General features: G+C 56.0%; 1 protein-coding gene across 1 annotated transcript; it reads left to right on the forward strand.

Annotated features, from left to right (window-relative positions):
• Positions 1-1485: 1485 nt before the first annotated feature.
• INSRR (insulin receptor related receptor) lies at positions 1486-19747 on the forward strand. Its single transcript, XM_055113058.2, has 22 exons — positions 1486-2065; positions 6304-6855; positions 8415-8718; positions 8818-8960; positions 9172-9316; positions 11123-11337; positions 11536-11662; positions 13826-14064; positions 14464-14631; positions 14768-14963; positions 15169-15210; positions 15286-15506; positions 15739-15875; positions 15958-16120; positions 16302-16407; positions 17103-17155; positions 17349-17578; positions 18074-18184; positions 18311-18470; positions 18788-18917; positions 19054-19188; positions 19478-19747. Exons 1-22 carry the CDS (start codon positions 1981-1983, stop codon positions 19707-19709), a joined length of 3894 nt encoding a protein of 1297 aa, XP_054969033.1. The 5' UTR covers positions 1486-1980; the 3' UTR covers positions 19710-19747.
• The last annotated feature ends 1755 nt before the right edge of the window (positions 19748-21502 follow it).

Below are 21502 nucleotides of genomic sequence, written 5' to 3' on the forward strand. Positions count from 1 at the left end.
TCTCTCAGCTTAAAGCAGCTGCATTTTTACATTTGGGGAGGAGGGAAGATGACTGCGTTGAGGAAAGGTTGCTGTCCAGGTCATCCTAGCCAGCCCCAGGCTCAGCGCTCCATCCTCGCGGCGCGCGTGCCTAGGGGAGTGAGCATGTCACTTGGAGTAAGTTAGGTAGAACATTCTCCGAACTCTAGGAAGAAAACGAAAAGGACTACCAAAGGATCAATCGCAGAACCTGGGGAGGAAGACACAGACGGGGCAGAGCAAGGGAAGGGGTCGCCTAATCCGGCCGAAGGGAGTCCGGAGAGCCAAGACCGCGCCTCCAAGAGAAGCCACAGGGTGGCGCGAGAAGCCCGCGCGCAAAGGCGCGAGCTCCCCGCCCGCGCTGGGTGCCTGGGGGTGCGATCTGCAGCCCCCAGTGAGCAACGCCTCAGGTCTCAGCTTCAGTCCCTGACCCCGGCCAGCCAGCGCCGGCCCCGAGGCAGGATAGGGCAAGGCAGGGCAGGGCTGACATCGATCGCCTCCCTGACAAGAGCATCGATTTATTCGTGAAGAAATTAATAGATCTTCTCTTAGCTCCTCGGACGCGGGAGCCGCCCGCGGGTGGAGCTGAGGACCGCGCACCTTGGAGGCCGAGCACCTGGAAAGCCCCGGGATCCCCAGCACCCAGGGCAGCAGAAGGCTGGTCCCAACCCCTCCCACCGCGCAAGCCTCCGTGGCTGCACTAACCCATCCGTCTCAAGCTGGGGAGAGCGAAGGGAAGAGGGGTCTCTCTTGGCGGGGAGACAGGCAAGGCCCCAGGGAGCGGGGGAAGGACGACCTCCTAGAGGCTCACGGTTCTCCTCTCCGCCAAGGCCCCAGCACGGATGGCCCCCCAAGTCCCCGAGACAGGGACACACAGACCGACCGAGCAGCCTGAGCTCAAGAAGGTGACCAGACGGAGGCAGAGCCCCACACAGTGATCGCCTTCTTCCTCGGGATCTTGGTCAGAACCAAGGGACTAGGCGGTGACGGAGCCTGGCGCTAAGGGGTCTCCAAAGAGGACAAGGAGGCCTCATAGGAGGCTGAGAGGGGCTCCCAGAGGCCAAGGGCTGTCCACGTTCTCCCGGGTCGAGGCTGCCAGAAGTTACTCCGCAGGTGTCAAGGCACCGGGAAGCAGAATCTAGACACAGCGCTCCCCAGAAGCCCGGGCGCGCTGGCTGCCCCTCCGGCGGTGCAGCCCCACTTGGAAGAAGCCTGTGGTGGGGACAAAGAGTTGGCGGGACCCGCTGCAGCCGCAGCGGGATTTGAGGAAGCTCAGTTCTTGGCCCACCCTCCCCCCGTATTTTGGCCTTATTTCCCCAACAGACCTGTCCTCCCCTCAGTTGTCAGGCTAAATATTTTGACTTGGCGGGAGGGGTGGAGAGAACGGAAAGGTCCCTGCGAACCAATCTGTTTAGGCGGAGGGCGGGGAGGGTGGGAGCTGGGCGCGGCCCCTGCGTGCCGGCCCTGGGAAGGACCGCAGCCAGCACGGTCAGCTGGCGCTGGGGGGCTGCGCGCCCGGAGGGATCCAGGGAGACTCTCCCTGCGGAGTCCCACGCGCCCCGGGACCCCCGCTGCCCTCCTTGGGAGCGGTCCCCAGCCTGCTGCTCCGCCCTCAGGGTTGGCTGGCCTCTCGGCCTGCCTTTTGCTCAGAACCCTGTGTCATTTTCTCCCTCTGGAGGCCCGAGACTCTCCCTGTCACTGTCTGCATCTCTGTCCCCATCTCTCAATCTCATGCTGAGTCTCTCCGTCTCCAACTGCCTGTCACTGTCTTTGTGTCTCTGTGACTCTCATTTCCTTTTTTCTGTCTCCTGCTGTCTCTGTGTGGGATTCCTTGTCTCTCTGCCCCTGCCCTCCCTCTCCTATCTGAACCCTGGTCTCTGTGTCCCTTAGGGCTTATCACACCCTTCTCCCCAGAGTCACCGGGAGGAGAGCCGGGACTGGACACAAGCCAGGGCTGGGACAATGGCAGTGCCTAGTCTGTGGCCCTGGGGAGCATGCCTGCCTGTGATCTTCCTCTCCTTGGGATTTGGCCTGGATACAGTAGAGGGTGAGTCCCCGGAACTGGCTCCCAGACCCCTACCTCCCTCCCAGCCAGCTGGGAGGCCAAAAAACTGAGCTTGCAGCCACAGCACCTCCACTTACTCTGCACTGGAACATGGAGGTTGGGGTTAGCGCTCAGGAGAACTGCCCAGCAGGAAAAGCAGTTAGTTCCCCACATAAAGGTGTTTTTCCCTCAGCTCCCTCAGAGATGAGAAGAGCTTCAAAACGTGGACGAGTAGATATCTTCCGTCCCTACTAGTGAAACTGTGATCCCGGTGAAGCTTGCCTGAAAACCCAAATGAGGCTGTGAGAGTGTTAGAAGTCATCTCTAGGGCCACTGAATGGGAAGAAGCAGGGGTGGGATAGGTAGCTGAGAACCAGGCACCATTAGGTAATGGAGGCAATGTTGCCGACAGGAAACTGCAGCTCTGAGAACTAAGGGTAAAGCTAGACTGGGTCCTGAGCTCCTGCCTCCAGGGCCCAGTCCTGTGTCCCCCCTCTTAGGGCCCAATCCCTACAAGGAGGAAGGCTGGTTTTGGGGGAAGACTGCTTTTCCTCAACAACCCAGGGCCTGTCCCCCAGGCTAGATACTGCCCATCAATATGTTTTAGAGAGGGGGGTGGGGGGACTATATAGACTAAATGACCCTCATGGAGGTGCTGGGGGATTGGTGGAAAGAGGAAAAAGAGCTGAGGGTGGAAGCTTCAAAAAGGGAAGGATTAAGAGGTATCCCCTTCCCCAGTCCCACCATTCCCCTCCAAACTGAAGCAGCTCAGGAATCCAGACTCTGTGCTTGCCCGAGGGGTCCTATGATGCCCCTCAGACTGGGGGCTCCCAGGGGCAGGGGAGTCTCCTCTTCCCATGGAGATGGGAGAGTGATGCAATGGGCTGGGTAGGAGGTCCCCTGAAGGGTGCTAGTCACAGATCCTCTGTCTGTAAGGCATAGCACCACTCCCCCAATCACCGAACCCCCTCCTCTTCTGCACAGCAGATGCCAGCTGGGAGTGTGGTTGTCAGGACAGGAGCACATCCTTGGAGGGGCTAGTATTTGCTCAGGGGACCCAGATGTTCTGTTCCCAGTGCAGCTCTGCACAGAGCCAGGTCCTGAGGGAAGGCAGGGGTTAAACTGTGAAGGTTTTAGATTTGTTTTTCCAAATGACTCCCATCAGGGGAGCCCTGGAGAGGCAGGGGCATGATGGGAAGTGGGCGCCTGAGAGAACCCCCATCTGCCTCGCAGAGCCTGATTGGCTTTTGCCTGGAAGGGATAGAAGTGTTTTCTCATTCTCTCTCCCTCTTTTTTGTGTGTGTATCTGCGTGGGCTCAGACATACACACACACACACACACACACACACACACACACACACACACACAGCTGCTGGGCAGAGCCAAGCTCAGGACCATTAATGACAACAGGGAGAAGATGTGAAGTAACCCCCAGGGAGCCAGCCTTGCCTGCCCACCTCTCTTAACAAACTATCAGGAATGGGGCCTGGATAGCGTGGCATGTGGCATGTGGTGTTTGTGATAACACCGGAGGGCTCGGTGGGAAGGGAAGTAGAGGCTGGAGACGTTAGCAGGAGCTGAATGTCAGGCTGAAACATTCAGACTTGAATCTTCTGCAGTGGGGAGCCACGGAAGTTCCTCTTGGGAGCAAGAGAGTCCAGGGAGAGAAAGGGAAGTGGGGCTTGGGCCCTAGTGAAGAAGCGAGACACATCCAGGTCCCCAAGGAAGGAGTGAACTTGGGATCCAGACATCCATTGTCCACGGTTCCTGAGTGCCCAGTGGTTCCAGCCCTGGACTGGGCACAACTGGGGGAAAGCAGAGCTGACTAACAAGGGTCCCACCCTCCTTGGAGGGGGTGACAGAGATGTATACAACAATTTTGGAGCCATGCCCCCAGGTAATGTGATGTGGGTGCTGGACTAAGTGTAGCTGAGCCTAAAGGGGAAGTGATTAACTCCAGGCCAGAGGGTCAGGGAAGAAAGGTCTGACCCGAGAGGCTGAAGGACCCTTCTGAGGCTGGATGCATTAGTAAGGAATGGTTTATCTACACCCTACAATGTCAGGCTGAGGAACTGAAACTTGAATCTTTAGCAATGGAATGTCCTTTCAAGAGTAATCAAATTAATTCAGGGAACAGGCATCTAACTCCCTTAAGACTGGGAGAGAAATGGGACCTGCGAAGCTCAGATCACTTCTTTGCAGTCACAGAATTCACTCATTCATTCATTCATCAAATATTTATTGAGTGCCAACTTTGTGCCAGGAGCTATTGGTATAGCCACTAGGGTACAACATGAATTATACAAATATCCCTGCCCTTATGGAGCTTACAATAAACAAAATATATCTATTTCTATAAATAAATATCTATGTTAATATATAAATTATATTTTAGCCAGTGTTAAAAATAAATATATGGCCACGCATGATAGCTGATACCTGTAATCCCATCACTTTGGGAGGCCAAGGCAGAGGGATTACTTGAAGAGGCCAGGAGTTCAAGTATGCAGCAAACTATGATCCTCCCACTACACTCTAGCCTGGGCAACAGAGTGAGACCATGTCTCAAAATATCATACACATACAAACACACACACACACACACACACACACGCACATTAGTCAGTGTTAAGAATTATAGAGAAAAATAAAGCAGAAGGGGGAGTAGAAAGTGTCACAATTTTATTTATTTTATTATAATTATTTTTAGACAGGGTCTCACTCTGTTGCCCAGGCTGGAGTGCAGTGGCGTGATCACGGCTCACTGCAGCCTTGACCTTCTGGGCTCAAGCGATCCTCCCACCTCAACCTCCTGAGTAGCTGAGACTATAGGTGTGCACCACCATGCCTGGCTAATTTTTGTATATTTTTTTTAGAGGTGGGGTTTTGCCATGTTGCCCAGGCTGGTCTCGAATTCCTAGGCTCAAGCAATCTTCCCACCTCGGCCTCCCAAAGTGCTGGAATTACAGATGTGAGCCACTGCACCCAGCCAGTGAAAATAGAAGTCAATTTTAACTAGGATGTTCAGGCTGGGCGTGGTGATTCACGCCTGTAATCCCAGCACTTTGGGAGGCCAAGGTGGGTGGATCAATTGAGGTCAGGAGTTGGAGACCAGCCTGGCCAACATGGTAAAACCTTGCCTCTACTAAAAATGCAAAAAATTAGCTGGGTGTGGCGGCGGGCACCTGTAATCCCAGCTACTCGGGAGGCTGAGGCAGGAGAATCGCTTGAACTCGGGAGATGGAGGCTGCAGTGAGCTGAGATTGTGCCACTGCACTCTAGCCTGGGCGACAGAGTGAGACTCCATATCAAATAGATAGATAGATAGATAGATAGATAGATAGATAGATAGATAGATAGATAGATAAAATTGGATGGTCAGAGAAGGCCTCATTGAGAAGGGGACATTTGGCCAGACTTAAGGAGGTGAGCAAGCCATGTAGAGGGAAGAGGATTCTGGCCAGAAGGAACAGAAGGACAAAGACCCCAAGGCAGAAGCTTTGCTGGCTTGTTATAGTAGTAAAGCTCCTGTTATATATAAGGAAAAGCAAAGAAGTCAATGTGGCTGAAGATGATAAAAAGGATGAAATCAGAGAGGCTACAAGGGCTCAAATTGTGCAGGGCCCTGTAGGCTGTAGTAAGATCAAGAGAGATGGAAGTCATGGGGGGTTATAAGCAGAGGAGAAATGTGATCCATCTGTGTTTTGAGATCACTCTGGCTGCAGAGTGGAGAATGGCCCATAGAGGGACAAGGGTGGAACTGGGGAGACAGTTTGGGAGGCTATGACTGTCAATCCAGGGGAAGATGATGGTGGAAGCTGTGAAGGTGTTGACAAGCAGTTCAGATTCTGGACATATTTTAAAGATAAACCCACAGGATGTACAAGGTGAAAAAGAAAGGTGTTAAGGGTGACTGCAAGAATGAAGTCGCTGGGAGTCGCTTGCAGTCGTTGGGAGCCTGACTGCAAGAATGAAGTCGCTATTAACTAAGAAGGGGAGATGGGCTTGGGAGAGAGGATCAGGAGTTCATTTTTGCCTGTGTGGCTCATCTGGTAGAGACCCTGCAGGCTGCAGGTGAGCCCTCCGGGGCCCAGGAAGGAGGCCACCCCACACCCAGAGCAGAGCCCGGCTCCTCACTCATTGTCCTACTGCCAGTGTGGCTCCCCTCCAAAGCTGCCAGGGCTGGATGGGGAATTTGGCCTGGGCTGTACTCAATGCTGCGTGCCGTGTATGCCTACAGTGTGCCCCAGCCTGGATATTCGCTCAGAGGTGGCAGAGCTTCGTCAGCTGGAGAACTGCAGCGTGGTGGAGGGCCACCTGCAGATCCTGCTCATGTTCACAGCCACCGGGGAGGACTTCCGCGGCCTCAGCTTCCCTCGCCTCACCCAGGTCACCGACTACCTGCTGCTCTTCCGTGTCTACGGACTAGAGAGCCTGCGCGACCTCTTCCCCAACCTAGCAGTCATCCGCGGGACGCGCCTCTTCCTGGGCTATGCACTGGTCATCTTTGAGATGCCACATCTGCGTGACGTGGCACTGCCTGCGCTTGGGGCCGTGCTGCGTGGGGCTGTGCGTGTGGAGAAGAACCAGGAGCTCTGCCACCTCTCCACCATTGACTGGGGACTGCTGCAGCCAGCACCTGGCGCCAACCACATCGTGGGCAACAAGCTGGGCGAGGAGTGTGCTGACGTGTGCCCTGGTGTGCTGGGTGCTGCTGGTGAGCCCTGTGCCAAGACCACCTTCAGCGGGCACACTGACTACAGATGCTGGACCTCCAGCCACTGCCAGAGAGGTGGGCGCTGGCACAGAACATGAATGTAGGGAAGGGAGAGAGCAGGGTCACATGGGGCTGGGTGGCCACAGGATGGTGTGGGTCAGTACTTTCAGCTGCCACTGTTTTTTAATCCTCACTCATCCTATGAGGCAGGTAAGGAAACTAAGGCTCAGAAAAGTTACGTAACCAATGTGGCATAAGACAGCTAAGGGGTAGGCCCAAGACGGCATCATGGAATAGGTGAAGGACAGGTTCAAGGTGGGCATGGGGGGAAAAGAATAGGCACGAACAGAGAGTAGGCAGCGTAAGAAGCAGTGTGGGGCAGTGGCTAAGTCCAAAGCCAGAGGACCTGGGTTCAAGTCTCAGCTCTACCACTTACTGGCTATGTTCACTTAGCCTCTCTGTGCCACAGTTTCCTCAGCTGTAAAATGATCATTGGGTGTCATGAGGAATGAGTTACTCTACAAAGTGTCAGAGCAGGGCCTGGGTCATGGTAGCAGTTCTATGTTCCTAATCAGAGTGGCCACAGCACAGTGATCCAGGGTCAGCTGGCAATACTGTAATGGGAGGTTGAGGTTGGGGGTGAGCAGGAGAAGAAAGGAGATGATCAATGAAGAACTGAACAGGTGAGAGCAAAGATGTAAGGTGGGACCTTTAGGATGATGCAAGGAGAGGAAAAAAGCAGTAGAGAAAGGAGAAAGGAGAAAAAAGAGGGATGGCTGGTGCAGGAGTAAGCAAAACGTTATAGGAAAGGAAAAGAAAACCTTTCAGAGGTGGGGAGCAGATCTGGGGTCCCCCAACCTGGTGGTCTTTTCCACTCAGCTCCTGGAGGTCAGCTCCTCTCACCCCCAGCGCCTCAGCAGCAGGGCGGGCGGGAGAGTAACAAGATCCCTGCTGTATCGGCTGCACCCCACCTCCCTGATGCCTCCCTGTTGGCTGTAAACACAGCTGCTGCGCATCCTCTCATGTACAGTGTCAACACGACCTGGCTGACCCCTACCCCACAGATCGCTCCCATAGCCAGCCAGCTACCACTGTGCAGTTTCTAGGCAATTGGGCCTCCAGCTCCAAACCCTCCCACTGCTGCTTGGAGCCACCTCCTGCCCAGGGCAGGGAGCTGAGGTGGGGGCGGTATGGGCAGGAGCATGGGTAAAACGACAGATGTCGGCCCCTCCCTGCACACACTCCCAGGCCCCTGGGCCTAGCTGCTCAGGAGAGGCTGGCCCGCTCACCCTGGCACCATGCCCAGCCATGATCTGGGCACCAGGCCTAGATAGGATAGACAGGACAGCAGGCTGGAGAGCAACAACCCTGATGGACAAGGTCACTGCTCTGTCCTGAGCTCTGACACCCCCAACTAGGCACTGCGGGAGGTGGGGAGCCACAGACGGCCACAGTCCTTGTCCTCAAAAATCCCATCGGAGGGGAACACAGTCGGCAACCAGTGTCATCTGAATGGGAGGGACCTGGGTGCAGATTGAGTGTCATCCCAAGAGAAACAGGGTGGGGCCAGCATTGGAAGGACAGCCAGGACTGAGGGGGCATGGCCAACGTCTAACACACCACTCTCCCCACAGTGTGTCCCTGCCCCCATGGGATGGCTTGCACAGCGAGGGGCGAGTGCTGCCACACCGAATGCCTGGGGGGCTGCAGCCAGCCAGAAGACCCTCGTGCCTGTGTAGCTTGCCGCCACCTCTACTTCCAGGGTGCCTGCCTGTGGGCCTGCCCACCAGGCACCTACCAGTATGAGTCCTGGCGCTGTGTCACAGCTGAGCGCTGTGCCAGCCTGCACTCTGTGCCCGGCCGTGCCTCCACCTTCGGCATACACCAGGGCAGTTGCCTGGCCCAGTGCCCTTCTGGCTTCACCCGTAACAGCAGCAGGTGAGTGTAGGGAGGGTGGGGGGCACCCTGGGAGCAGTGAGGAGGCCTGAGGAGGCCCAAACTGGTCCAAGGCTCAGGACATCTGCTTGCTCCTGCTAGCATATTCTGCCACAAATGCGAGGGGCTGTGCCCTAAAGAGTGCAAGGTAGGCACCAAGACCATCGACTCCATCCAGGCGGCACAGGATCTTGTGGGCTGCACGCATGTGGAGGGAAGCCTCATCCTCAACCTTCGCCAGGGCTGTGAGTACCTACTTTGGGGCCACACCCCTCCTCCTGGTCATACCCTTCCTCCCAGACACAACCCTTACAATGACCCAACTCAGCACAATTTTCCATCATCCTGGGTCCCAGTCTTGAGGGCCCACCTTCCCGGGGCCCCCATTCAGCCCCCTTGCCCCACAGACCCATCACCTTCCTTGCTCCTACTCCAGCCCTGTCTTCCCATCCCTAGACAACCTGGAGCCACAGCTGCAGCACAGCCTGGGGCTGGTAGAAACCATTACTGGCTTCCTCAAAATCAAGCACTCCTTTGCCCTCGTGTCCCTGGGCTTTTTCAAGAACCTCAAACTAATCCGGGGAGACGCCATGGTGGATGGGTAAGGGTTAGGCCTCTGACCAGCTCCTTCTATTACACTCCTTCCTCCAACACTCCCAGAATAGTGGTGAAGAGAATGGGCTCTGGAACCAATTTTGCTACTCACTAGGCGTGTGACTCTAAGTAGGTTAACTTCTCTGGTCTTCAGTTTTCTCATCTGTAAAATAACATTACTTACTTCTCAGGACTGTTTTGAATATTACTCAAGTTGTTATGTGTAAAGCACATAAAACAATGCCTGGAACACAGTATATACAATATAAATTACAGTCACATATAACTCTATAACGGTTGGCTATAATTGTCATCATCTGGTCCTGTCAGCTGCAGAGCAAGACTGCCTGGGTTTGAAACCCATTCCTATCATCTGCCAGTCAAGGCCTACCTATAATGTAGCCAGCATTTTTTAAAATAAAAGGAATGAGCCAGGCACGGTGGCTCACACCTGTAATCCCTGTACTTTGGGAGGCTGAGGCGGGTGGATCACTTGAGGTCAGGAATTCAAGACCAGCCTGGCCAACGTGGTGAAACCCCATCTTTACTAAAAATACAAAAAAAGTAGATGGGCATGGTGGCACATGCCTTTAATCCCAGCTACTTGGGAGGCTGAGGCAGGAGAATTGTTTGAACCCAGAAGGTAGAGATTACAGTGAGCCGAAATCGTGCCACTGCACTCCAGCCTAGGGCCTGAGTTACAGAGAGGGACTCCATCTCAAAAAAAAAAAAAAAAAAAAAAAAAAAGAATGTTTTAAATTACCATCCAGGTCGGGCACAGTGGCTCCTGCCTGTAATCTCTGCACTTTGGGAGGGCGAGGCAGGAGGATCACCATGTGGTCAGGAGTTCAAGACCAGCCTGGCCAACATGGAGAAACCCCATCTCTACTAAAAATACAAAAATTAGCCAGGTGTGGTGGTGGGCACCTGTAGTCCCAGCTACTCAGGAGGCTGAGGCAGGAGAATCACTTGAACCTGGGAGACAGGGGTTACACTGAGCTGAGATCGTGCCACTACACTTCAGCCTGGGTGACAGAGGGAGACTCCAGCTCAAAACATACATAAATAAATAACCAACCAGGCCAGATGCGGTGGCTCGTGCCTGTAATCCTAGCACTTTGGCAAGCCGAGGTGGGAGGATCACTTGAACCTAGGAGTTAGAGACCAGCCTGGGCAACATGGTGAAACTCTGTCTCTATAAAAAATACAAAATTAGCTGACCGTGGTGGTGCATGCCTGTAGTCTCAGCTACTCAAGAGACTGAGGTGGGAGGATCACCTGAGCCCCGGAGGTCAAGGCGGCAGTGGGCCACAATTGCGCCACTGCACTCTGGCCTGGATGACAGAGTGAGGGAAAAAAAAAAAAGTTACCATCTAGTCTAGTGGCTCTCTGTGGCTTCTCATGTCTCCAGACACATTGCATGTACGCCGAGAGTGTCCACACCTCAGCTGGAAAGGAATGGCCCAGGCTGAGTACTACTCCTCCTGGTGTCTCCAAAGCCACCAGAGTCTGGCACATAGCAGGTGCTCAGTTCAAAGAGAGTCGAGGGAAGGATGGGGGCAGGGAAGCTGAGGACCCCATTTCACTGATGAGGAAAACCAAAAGATGGGGTGACTTGGCAGACATCATACTCCTGGTCAGTGGCACAGAGTGGGTATGCACGAATGCCCCCGGTGTGCTGGTGTGAGCCGGCCACTGAGTGCCCCTCTCCCCGGGCCCAGCAAAACCCTTCCAGGAGGAACCCATAAGCCATCCCCTTTCCCACCCCCTGCCCCCACCTCCCCGCAGAGCAAGGTCCCCTGGCCTCCCCCAGGAACTACACTCTCTACGTGCTGGACAACCAGAACCTACAACAGCTAGGGTCCTGGGTGGCCGCGGGGCTCACCATTCCCGTGGGCAAGATCTACTTCGCCTTCAACCCGCGCCTCTGCTTGGAACACATCTACCGACTGGAGGAGGTGACAGGCACGCGAGGTCGGCAGAACAAGGCTGAGATCAACCCCCGCACCAACGGAGACCGCGCCGCCTGTGAGACCCCAACCCCAGTGCCGGTGGACACGCGGCCACACACTAGACGCGCACACCCGGGGGAGGGAGAAAGCTCGAGGGGGACACTCTGAGAAGTTCTCCTCAGAGGTCTCACTGGGAATGGGATGCCGCGGGGTCAGGGTGGGCGCTCAAGCAGCTGGCAGGCGCGGTTGCGAGAAGGCCCCTCGCCCCACCCAGGCCAGACTCGCACCCTGCGCTTCGTGTCCAACGTGACGGAGGCAGACCGCATCCTTCTACGCTGGGAGCGCTATGAGCCACTGGAGGCCCGCGACCTGCTCAGCTTCATCGTGTACTACAAAGAGTCGTGAGTGCCGGGGGCGGGGCCGGAGCGGGGGCGGGACCGGACGAGGCCAATTTCTTCGGGACCACAGGCAGGTGAGGGCGGAGCTCAGCGAGGCTATGAAGACCCAGGAAGCCAGGACCCTCAAGTTGTACTCCGTGGTAGGGCCCAGGTCTGGCTCTCTTCCCTCACCTTCTTCATGCCTTCATGCCTCGGTTTCCCCTCACCAAGTGAAATGGAGAAGACAGGGCTTCTGAGAGCCCAGGAGAGCCATCCTGCTGGGAAGGCTTGGATCATTAAACTTCACTTCATTATGCTAATGTTCTACACTGACCACACGCTCCTGCCCCAGCAGCGGTCTGGGGAGCGCCCACTAATTTGGCCAGTTTTATGAGCAGCTCTGCCAGCATTTCATTTAAGCCTTAGGAAGGGAGGGAACAGGGGCCGCCAGGGACCACAGCTGCTCTTTTCTTTGGAGAGAGTCAACTGACCCTAACAAGGAGGATAGTGGTTAGACCACAGGAAAGACTTCTCCAAAAACACGGTTAGGAATCAAAAGGAGATATCCTTAGAGGAGGGAAGTGGATTTCAGATGCAGGCTGGGAAGGCAGGAGTAAGGAGTTCATGCTCTCTCTCTCTGGTAGATATTATAGAAGATGGAGGCCACCTGGCTTAGAAGCATTTCCTGTGAATTAAAATGGAGAGGACTTAGCTGACCACTGGCTCAGGGTCTGGGTTGGGAGGAGAAAGGAAGGAAGTCAGTTGTAGGAGACCCACTCAAATGGCCAAGACTCTCCTAGGTCTCAGTGGTAGGTGAAGGTCTCTAGCGTGGGCAGCTGGAGAGTTTGTTAAATACAGATTCCTGGGCCTCACCCCCCACTGATTCTGATTCAGTTAATCCTGAGCAGGGCCCAAGAATTCACTTGTCTAATAAGCTCCTAGGAGATGCTGAAGCTGCTGGTTTGTGGACTGCACTCTAAGGAGCCCTGGCATGACTACAATGTGAATCTCCCCCAGCTCCCCGGCTTGTGCACTTCACAATCTGCACAACTATACACAGCTGTCTCTGGGCTCAAAGAGCAGAGAACCTTGGGAACCCTTCAACAAGCTTCCGTAACATCACTGCCCTGCAGCGTGGCTGCAGCTATGCTCCCTCAGAGACACACACTGCAGATCCTGCCCAATCCTGACTCCAAACAGACCCAGACCTGCTCAGTGTGTCATGCCTCACAGGACACCTGCTCCCATGACACCCACTATGAGCCCCCACCCCCCCAACCTGCTCCTGGACTATCCTTCTTATAGGTCCCAACAAAGGCAGGCACTTCCAGCTGGGCCACAAGTTCCCCCACTGCCACCCAATTTGACCTCCCTCAAGTTTTGTCCCTGGCTCAGCATGAATTCCATCATCCCCTTCCCAGTCCAAAGAAACAAATTATCATGAACATCAATGTGATGTTCCATTGTCTCCCATGGTCTGTTCTGCTATCTCCCATGGGGGGCCCACTGTCATCTCCCCCAGGGAGCCCTCTTCTACCCCTAAAGCCAGTGATGCTTCCCCAAGCCCTGCCCCGAAACTGGCCTTCAGGCAGCCAGCACTAGTTGCCTCTGGCCCCTTAATTTCCCTGTGGCAGTGGGTCTTGGCCTTTTAGGGTCATGGACATGTTTGAGAAGCTGTTGAAGCTAGGAACACTCTCTCTAGAAAAACACACATGCACAAAACTTTGCTATAGTTTGGGAGGCTCATAAACCTCCAAAGTCAATTCAAGGGCCTAAGTGAAGACACTGGGAAGGGAGCAGTCTCCTGTTCCTCGTTCCAGGCAATTAGACTTAGGGGAATTAGGATAACCTTATTGCTTGCTGTTTCTAGGAGAGGGGACTCTTTCACACACACTTTCTTGTTTTATTTATTCAATGCAAGATTTTTTCAATATTCATTGAAACAAGAACTTGATATTCCCTGCTAAGGATGAGGAGCTATATCATTACAAATTTCACTGACACAGATATCACAGTCCCTCCCCTCCTCCGCCCCCCCTTGCCAAGGTCTAACAGGTGGCTGGAGTCATGGCTTTGCCCTCATGCATACTGGAAGGACAATGACAGTCCTGGGGTGATTCAGAGGGGGGGTGCCAGAACTTGAGGGTGGGGTTGAATGACCCCTCAGCTCTGGGGATGGGTGTTCAGCCCATTCCAGAACGCCACAGAGCACGTGGGTCCAGATGCTTGTGGAACCCAGAGCTGGAAACTGCTGGATGTGGAGCTGCCCCTAAGCCGCACCCAGGAGCCAGGGGTGACCCTAGCCTCCCTCAAGCCTTGGACACAGTACGCAGTGTTTGTGCGGGCCATCACGCTAACCACTGAGGAGGACAGCCCTCATCAAGGAGCCCAGAGTCCCATCGTGTACCTCCGAACGCTGCCTGCAGGTAGGCATTTGGAGGGTGCAAGAGTCAGTCAGACGCCTGCATCCATGAGAACAGGGGAGCACAGGCACCAGAAATAGAGAAGCCGGGGCACTGAACACCTGGCCCACAGAGGCTGGAAGGCCAGATGCTTGAGTCCTAGAAAGAAGGGGGAGCATTTGCCTAGGTCCTTGTGGGGCTGGGATTGGGACAGTCCGGGGTCAATAGCTGAGGGAACTGAAGGGCCTATGGCAGAGAAGGGGAGGACAGAAACAAAACACTGAGTTCTAGGAAGCCAGGGATGAGGATCACCTATTCTTTGGGAGAACAAGGCTGTTGGACCCCAGAAAGGAGGGCTCATTACTAGATAGTATTCAGGAGGAAGACCCACACCCCTGAGTTGCATCCTTCTCGCACTCCTAGCTCCCACGGTGCCCCAAGACGTCATCTCCACGTCCAACTCCTCCTCCCACCTCCTGGTGCGCTGGAAGCCACCGACCCAGCGCAATGGGAACCTCACCTACTACCTGGTGCTGTGGCAGCGGCTGGCAGAGGACGGCGACCTCTACCTCAATGACTACTGCCACCGCGGTGCGCAGGGACGACGCGCAGGCCGGCCGCGGGGCGGGTGGGGAAGGGGAGATGGAGGCGCAGGGCCCGGCAGGTGGGGGGGATCAGAGGCGGGTAGACCGCCTGTCTTACTAGTGTCTTCCCGCTGCGGCGCCAGGCTTGCGGCTGCCCACCAGCAACAACGATCCGCGCTTCGACCGCGAAGACGGGGATCCTGAGGCCGAGATGGAGTCCGACTGCTGCCCTTGCCAGCACCCACCTCCTGGTCAGGTTCTGCCCCCGCTGGAGGCGCAAGAGGCCTCGTTCCAGAAGAAGTTTGAAAACTTTCTACACAACGCGATCACCATCCCCATGTGCGAAGAGCGCGCGCGGCCTGGGAGGGTCTGATGAGTGGGGCCTGTGAGGGGCGGGTCTTGCGGGAGGGGTGGGGTTTGTGGGTGGGGCCTTGCTTGTGTGGGCGGGTCCCGGGTTGTGGGTGCTTTTGGAGGCGGTACGCGCTGCAGAGGGCACAGGGGTGCATCCGGACAGGCCTGATAGGGCTACTCCTGGCCTCCCCAGATCCCCTTGGAAGGTGACGTCCATCAACAAGAGCCCCCAAAGGTGAGCAGGACTAGGGCAGGTGCTGAGGGGCGTGGCTTTGGGGGCTGGGCCTTGGCTCTGACTCGCTCTCCCCAGGGACTCAGGGCGGCACCGCCGGGCAGCTGGGCCCCTCCGGCTGGGGGGCAACAGCTCGGATTTCGAGATCCAGGAGGACAAGGTGCCCCGTGAGCGAGCGGTGCTGAGCGGCCTGCGCCACTTCACGGAATACCGGATCGACATCCATGCCTGCAACCACGCGGCGCACACCGTGGGCTGCAGCGCCGCCACCTTCGTCTTTGCGCGCACCATGCCCCACAGTAGGTGGTCCACACACACACCTTCTACCCCCATCACCGACCCCAAGGACCCTGTGCAAAGGTTTGGGGTTTGACTTCTCGCTAACCCCAGAGCCTCGCTTTGCTTGCCCCTCTCAGTTCCCATAATCCCAAAGCTTTCCCCACCTCCCAGCTCAGCCCAGTTTAGCTTGGGTTTGAACATAAGGTGAGATGAACCACTTTTGGCCCGGCTGCTGGATGCCCCTTCCCGCAGGAGAGGCTGATGGTATTCCAGGAAAGGTGGCCTGGGAGGCCTCCAGCAAGAACAGTGTCCTTCTGCGCTGGCTCGAGCCACCAGACCCCAACGGACTCATCCTCAAGTACGAAATCAAGTACCGCCGCTTGGGAGAGGTAGGTGCCCGTGGGACCCCCGTCCCAGCTCCGTTTTGTGCCTACATCGCCTTCCCAGCCAGCTGTTCTGCGTTACTCTCAGGAGGCCACAGTGCTGTGTGTGTCCCGTCTTCGATATGCGAAGTTTGGGGGAGTCCACCTGGCCCTGCTGCCCCCTGGAAACTACTCTGCCAGGGTTAGGGCAACCTCACTGGCTGGCAATGGCTCTTGGACAGACAGTGTTGCCTTCTACATCCTTGGCCCAGGTATACACAGCCTCTGTCACAGACCTGTATCACCGAGCAGCCCTACCTGGTCCCCAGCCCACCACAGGCCCCTCCCCCGCATCCCTCCCCATCCTCACCTCCCAGCATGGAAAGAGAAGCATGACCTTCCCTCTGACTTCTACATCTTTGACTCTACCCTCTGCTGCCCTCTGACTGCCAGAGGAGGAGGATGCTGGAGGGCTGCATGTCCTCCTCACTGCCACCCCTGTGGGGCTCACGCTGCTCATCGTTCTTGCTGCCCTTGGTTTCTTCTATGGCAAGAAGAGGTGATGATAAGTCCCACCGGTCCCCACCCCCTTTTCTCCCTGAGCCCTCATCATAAAGTCTGTCAAAGGGAGGTAGATGAGACAGTAGAAAGACAGGTCTTCCATACAGGCAGTAACTCTTCCCCTGCGGTGGCACAGAGAAAACATACCTCTCAGTTAGGGTGACCAACTCATCCCGGTTAGCCTGGGACTTTCCTGGTTTTATCAGTAAAAGTTGCACATCCTAGGAAACCTCTCAGTCCAGCCACACTGGGATTGTTGGTCACCACACTCTCACACCACCTGTCAGGTGTGAGAGTTTGTGCACCCAAGCTGAGAAATAATAAAGCTGTCCCTTATTAGGAGAAGAAGCAGGAGGCCTGGGGATGTGTTCCAGAATGCCTGATGTCAGATCCTTCCAGGGCTGACTGCAAGAGGAGAATGGGGCTGGACCTCGATCAGCTTGGCTATAGGGACTAGCTGACAGGGCGGAAGCCCCTTTACTCCTGTGTCCTCCCTATTCCCTGTTAGATCCCAGGAATAGGGCCAAGGCCAACTTGGAGGGTACTTAGGGATCCCCAGGAGTCACCCTGACCAAGGCTGGGGGTGTGGTCAGTAACTTCCCTCCTCCTTGAAATGTCCTTCTTCCTTCTTCTGATGTTGCTCATTCCTTCCTGAGAACCCTTCCAGCCTGACCCTCTCACCTCCCGTTGCAGAAACAGAACCCTGTATGCTTCTGTGAATCCAGAGTACTTCAGCGCCTCTGATAGTAGGTCTGGGAGTGGGTGGACAGGTGGTGTGGGAAAGGGAGACAGGAGAGGAGCAGAGACAGACTTCCAGAAGACCTTCTTGCAGAAGATAGCCTTGGGACAAGGGCCCTTCAGAAGAGGAGAAGAGAAATTGGGGGGTGAGGTGTGGCAGAGAGCAGCATCCTCGCTTTGTGACCCTCCACCTCCTTGCAGTGTATGTCCCTGATGAATGGGAGGTGCCTCGGGAGCAGATCTCGATAATCCGGGAACTGGGCCAGGGCTCTTTTGGGATGGTATATGAGGGGCTGGCACGAGGACTTGAGGCTGGAGAGGAGTCCACACCCGTGGCCCTGAAGACGGTGAATGAGCTGTCCAGCCCACGGGAATGCATTGAGTTCCTCAAGGAAGCTTCTGTCATGAAAGCCTTCAAGTGTCACCATGTGGTAAGGGAAAGCCAAGGGCATTGTCAGGGTCATAATTAGTGTAAAGGTCATGTGGTAAGAAAGAAAGGGTCAGAGATGAGGTTAGGGCACCATTAAGGTCAAGATTGGGACCATGGTTAGGATCCTAATTGGGGTAAAGGTCATGGTTAGGGTTAGAGTCAAACAGGGTCATAGTAGGGCCACTGTAGAGTCATGGCTAGGGCTGAGATCAGTCATGATTTGGGCTCAATATTGGGTGTCCAGATCATTATTAGAGTCCTGATTGGGCTCAAGGCCAAAGTTGGACCAAGTTCGTGACTGTGATGATCATCAGATATGATGAAGGTCATGGGTTAGGATCAGGGTCATTGTTAGGTCAGGAGTCAGGTTATAGTCATGGTTGGGGTTAGGGTCAGGTTTGGTGTCTGAGTCAGACTGTGGTCATAGCAGATCAGACTTTTGGCCAAACGGGTCAAGGGGAACTAGGGGGTCTGCTAGGCCCTTTGTCTGTCCCAGGTGCGTCTCCTGGGTGTGGTATCTCAGGGCCAGCCAACTCTGGTCATCATGGAGTTAATGACCCGTGGGGACCTCAAGAGCCATCTTCGATCTTTGCGGCCTGAGGCAGAGGTAGGGACCAGGAAGACCCTGGGGAGTGAGAGAAGGGTTGGGCACAGTGTGGGAGGTGGGGGCCAGTTCTGGACAGGAGACCAGCCTCTGGGTTCCTTCCTCACCAGCCCCCAATCTTGGCTCTAGAACAACCCTGGGCTCCCACAGCCAGCATTGGGGGAAATGATCCAAATGGCTGGTGAGATTGCAGACGGCATGGCCTACCTTGCTGCCAACAAGTTTGTGCACCGAGATCTAGCAGCCCGCAACTGCATGGTGTCCCAGGACTTCACCGTCAAGATCGGGGGTACAGAGGGTGCCAGGCAGATGAGGGCGGCCTGAAAAGTAGAGAGACTCCCTTAAGCTAGGCATCAGGAGACCCACAGCCCTGGTCCTGACAGCCTGTGAGACCCTTGGCAAGTCACCCCCACCCTGTATCTTAGTCTCTTGTCCAAGGGCAAAGGGGTTTGGATGGGATGAGTTCTGAGGTCCATTGAGCCCCTACTTTCTAGGGTTCTTGGTGACTCTGGAGGATGAGAAGATTGGGAGAGGTATCCCAGGGGCAGGAGCTAGTGCGTGGCTCTTATGCCCCACACCTCCTCCACCCTCACCCTCACTTTCCAGACTTCGGGATGACTCGGGACGTGTATGAGACAGACTATTACCGCAAGGGTGGGAAGGGGCTGCTGCCCGTGCGCTGGATGGCCCCCGAGTCCCTCAAAGATGGGATCTTCACCACCCACTCGGATGTCTGGTGGGGCCGAGCTGGAGCACAGGGCTCCAGGGATGTGGAGGCGGGATCTGGGGAGGGGCCTGGAACACCCCCATCCCTTGGAGTGCACTGAGTAGCACGAAGGGTGCTGGGCTCAGGAGCTCCTGCATGCCCCCAGGTCCTTTGGCGTGGTACTGTGGGAGATTGTGACCCTGGCAGAACAACCCTACCAGGGCCTGTCCAATGAGCAGGTGCTGAAGTTCGTCATGGATGGCGGGGTCCTGGAGGAGCTGGAGGGCTGTCCCCTTCAGCTGTGAGTCACCTCCCCTGCCCCTTCCTCATTGCTGATCTACCTACAACCCTCCCCCACCCGGCCCCATGATTCTGGCTCACCTCCTCTGATGCTTTGACATCCACTGACCCTCAGCTATGAGCGCCACCCCCCCATCCCAAACCCCCAAGACTCCCATTTAATCCCTTCTCACTCTCCCAGGCATAATGGCCCACGATCCCCACTCCCACCAACTGACCCTCAGTGCAGGAGGCTGAGAGCGTGGCAGGGGCTCCCGGATGCCTCTGACCCTGCTCCCCACACCCACCAGGCAGGAGCTGATGAGCCGCTGCTGGCAGCCAAACCCACGCCTGCGCCCATCTTTCACACACATTCTGGACAGCATACAGGAGGAGCTGCGGCCCTCCTTCCGCCTCCTCTCCTTCTACTACAGCCCGGAATGCCGGGGGGCCCGGGGCTCCCTGCCTACCACCGATGCAGAGCCTGACTCCTCACCCACTCCAAGAGACTGCAGCCCTCAAAATGGGGGTCCAGGGCACTGAGGGGCACCTCATTCCCTGGCTGGCCTCCCATGGGGAGAGAGGAAGGGACCCGACCTCTGTGGCTGAGAAGCCTGAATGTTCACCCCCACCCCCACTCAGGGCAAGGGATGGCCGAGGGTGGGGCAGAGAACAGGAGCAGGGAAGGCTGTGGGGGTGGGCAGAGGGGTCTCACCATAGGAGTTTCTCAGACTCTGAGTCCCTCGGGGGAGAGCAAGCAGGGTCAAAGCCAGAGGAGTAGAGATCAGGTCAGGGACAGATGTCCTGCCCTCAGAGGTAGGGACCCCACTCAGACTAGGAAGAGGGGGCCCGCCCACCCTAGAGGCCCTGCCCCTCAGTTTGGGGTCTCCTCTGGACAGGTAGGGCCATCGACATGTTTGAAATCAGATGAGCAATCAGAAGCAGGCCTGGGGCACTCTCCATGCATGTGTGGGAGGGGGGTGGGGGGTCCACATGACTGCCTTGCTCGCCACTGGTTTCACCTCCTCCCCTCAGCTCCACTGACCAGGTGGCATGGGGAGAACCCAGGGGCCTGGGGAGTGGTTCCCAGCCTGCCCGCCCTCACCTCCTCCTCTCCTCTTGCCCTGCCCAGGGCTCCCCAAGCTTGGTGCTCCTTCCTCCTTTTCTCCAGGGGCATCCCTTGGAGTACAGTCACCCTTTCTTCAGTCCCTCCCCTCAATGATTAGCCCTGGATGCTTAAGGCTTTCAGAGCCTCATCTTCCTCCCTCCCCTCACCCTCACCCAGCCCCGCCCCCACCCCTGCCTCTCATGGGAAGACTGGAGAAGGCACAATAAATGCTGAGGCCTGTTTGTACCCTGGTCCCAGGCAGCCCATTATCTCTCCATCTACATGGTGTTAACACTGGATGAACTTCCTTTCTCCCTCCTCTGGGACTCGAGGTGGTGACCCTAAGGCAGAGACACGGGATAAATACACTGCTGTCAAACACCACCTCCATGAGGACCCGAGCAGCCAGGGTTGCCATGGCAGTGAGGCAGGACAATCTTGCTATTATCTCCCGCTCAGGACCAGAAGTGGTTGAGCCCGGCAGGGAACCTTTGTGTCTAGCCTCCAAGCAGAACCACCCAGTCCCGGACACCTCATCTTAATTTCATCCCTTGTTATGCTTGTTATATCGGTCCACTGGGTAGGTATTTTCTGGAGTGTCATAAGACAGACTTTAAGTGGGCAGACATGGGGCAAGGGAGAGGCCCTGATGACATCACCTGTTCATGCCAGATGCCCCCACCCAAGCCAGGGAACACACAGCAGAACAGGGTCTGTGTGTCTGGCACCCTGTGGTTATCCTGGGAGGCCAGAATCTCAGTGTTCATCGCACGTGTAGAGACACCATTGAGGCATGTGGATGTTGCACAGGAGAGCCAGCTCCCAGGCTTTTCTGCCAGTGCCATGAGGGCATTTGAAAGGGAAGGGTTGCAAAAGAATGACTTCAAACCTTGACGAAGGGGGTGGCAGCGGGAGGGGCTGCCCACGGCTCAGAACTCTTTAGCTTCCTGCACCCAGGGGCTTGGGGCATAGCTGCCATGCCACACACATGCCACACACTCTGGGTCTGGCGAGATGAGACTTTCTGTGCACCCTTACTCATGCCCGCCAGCAGTTGTCCTGCAAACCACAGCTCCCTCACACCAGAGTGGAGTGGGCACGAGTCTGCGTGAGGCCGTCTCTATGACAACAACTACCCTGTTATCCCCACAGGGCCAGGGTGGGCAGCAAGGACCACCTGTGTGGAGCCCCACCCCTCCCCTGCCCTGCATTGGTGACTGAAGCAACA

This window comes from Pan paniscus, chromosome 1, assembly GCF_029289425.2.
Source record: "Pan paniscus chromosome 1, NHGRI_mPanPan1-v2.0_pri, whole genome shotgun sequence".
Lineage (NCBI taxonomy): Eukaryota > Metazoa > Chordata > Mammalia > Primates > Hominidae > Pan > Pan paniscus.

What these genes read in the sequence shown, in the direction of transcription:
- INSRR (XM_055113058.2), top strand. Translation starts at nt 1,981, where the DNA reads ATGGCAGTGCCTAGTCTGTGGCCCTGGGGAGCATGCCTGCCTGTGATC. An exon ending in AGTACCGCCGCTTGGGAGAG is followed by an intron (nt 15,876 to 15,957) that starts GTAGGTGCCCGT and finishes CGTTACTCTCAG; the next exon opens with GAGGCCACAGTGCTGTGTGT. An exon ending in ACCACCCACTCGGATGTCTG is followed by an intron (nt 18,918 to 19,053) that starts GTGGGGCCGAGC and finishes GCATGCCCCCAG; the next exon opens with GTCCTTTGGCGTGGTACTGT.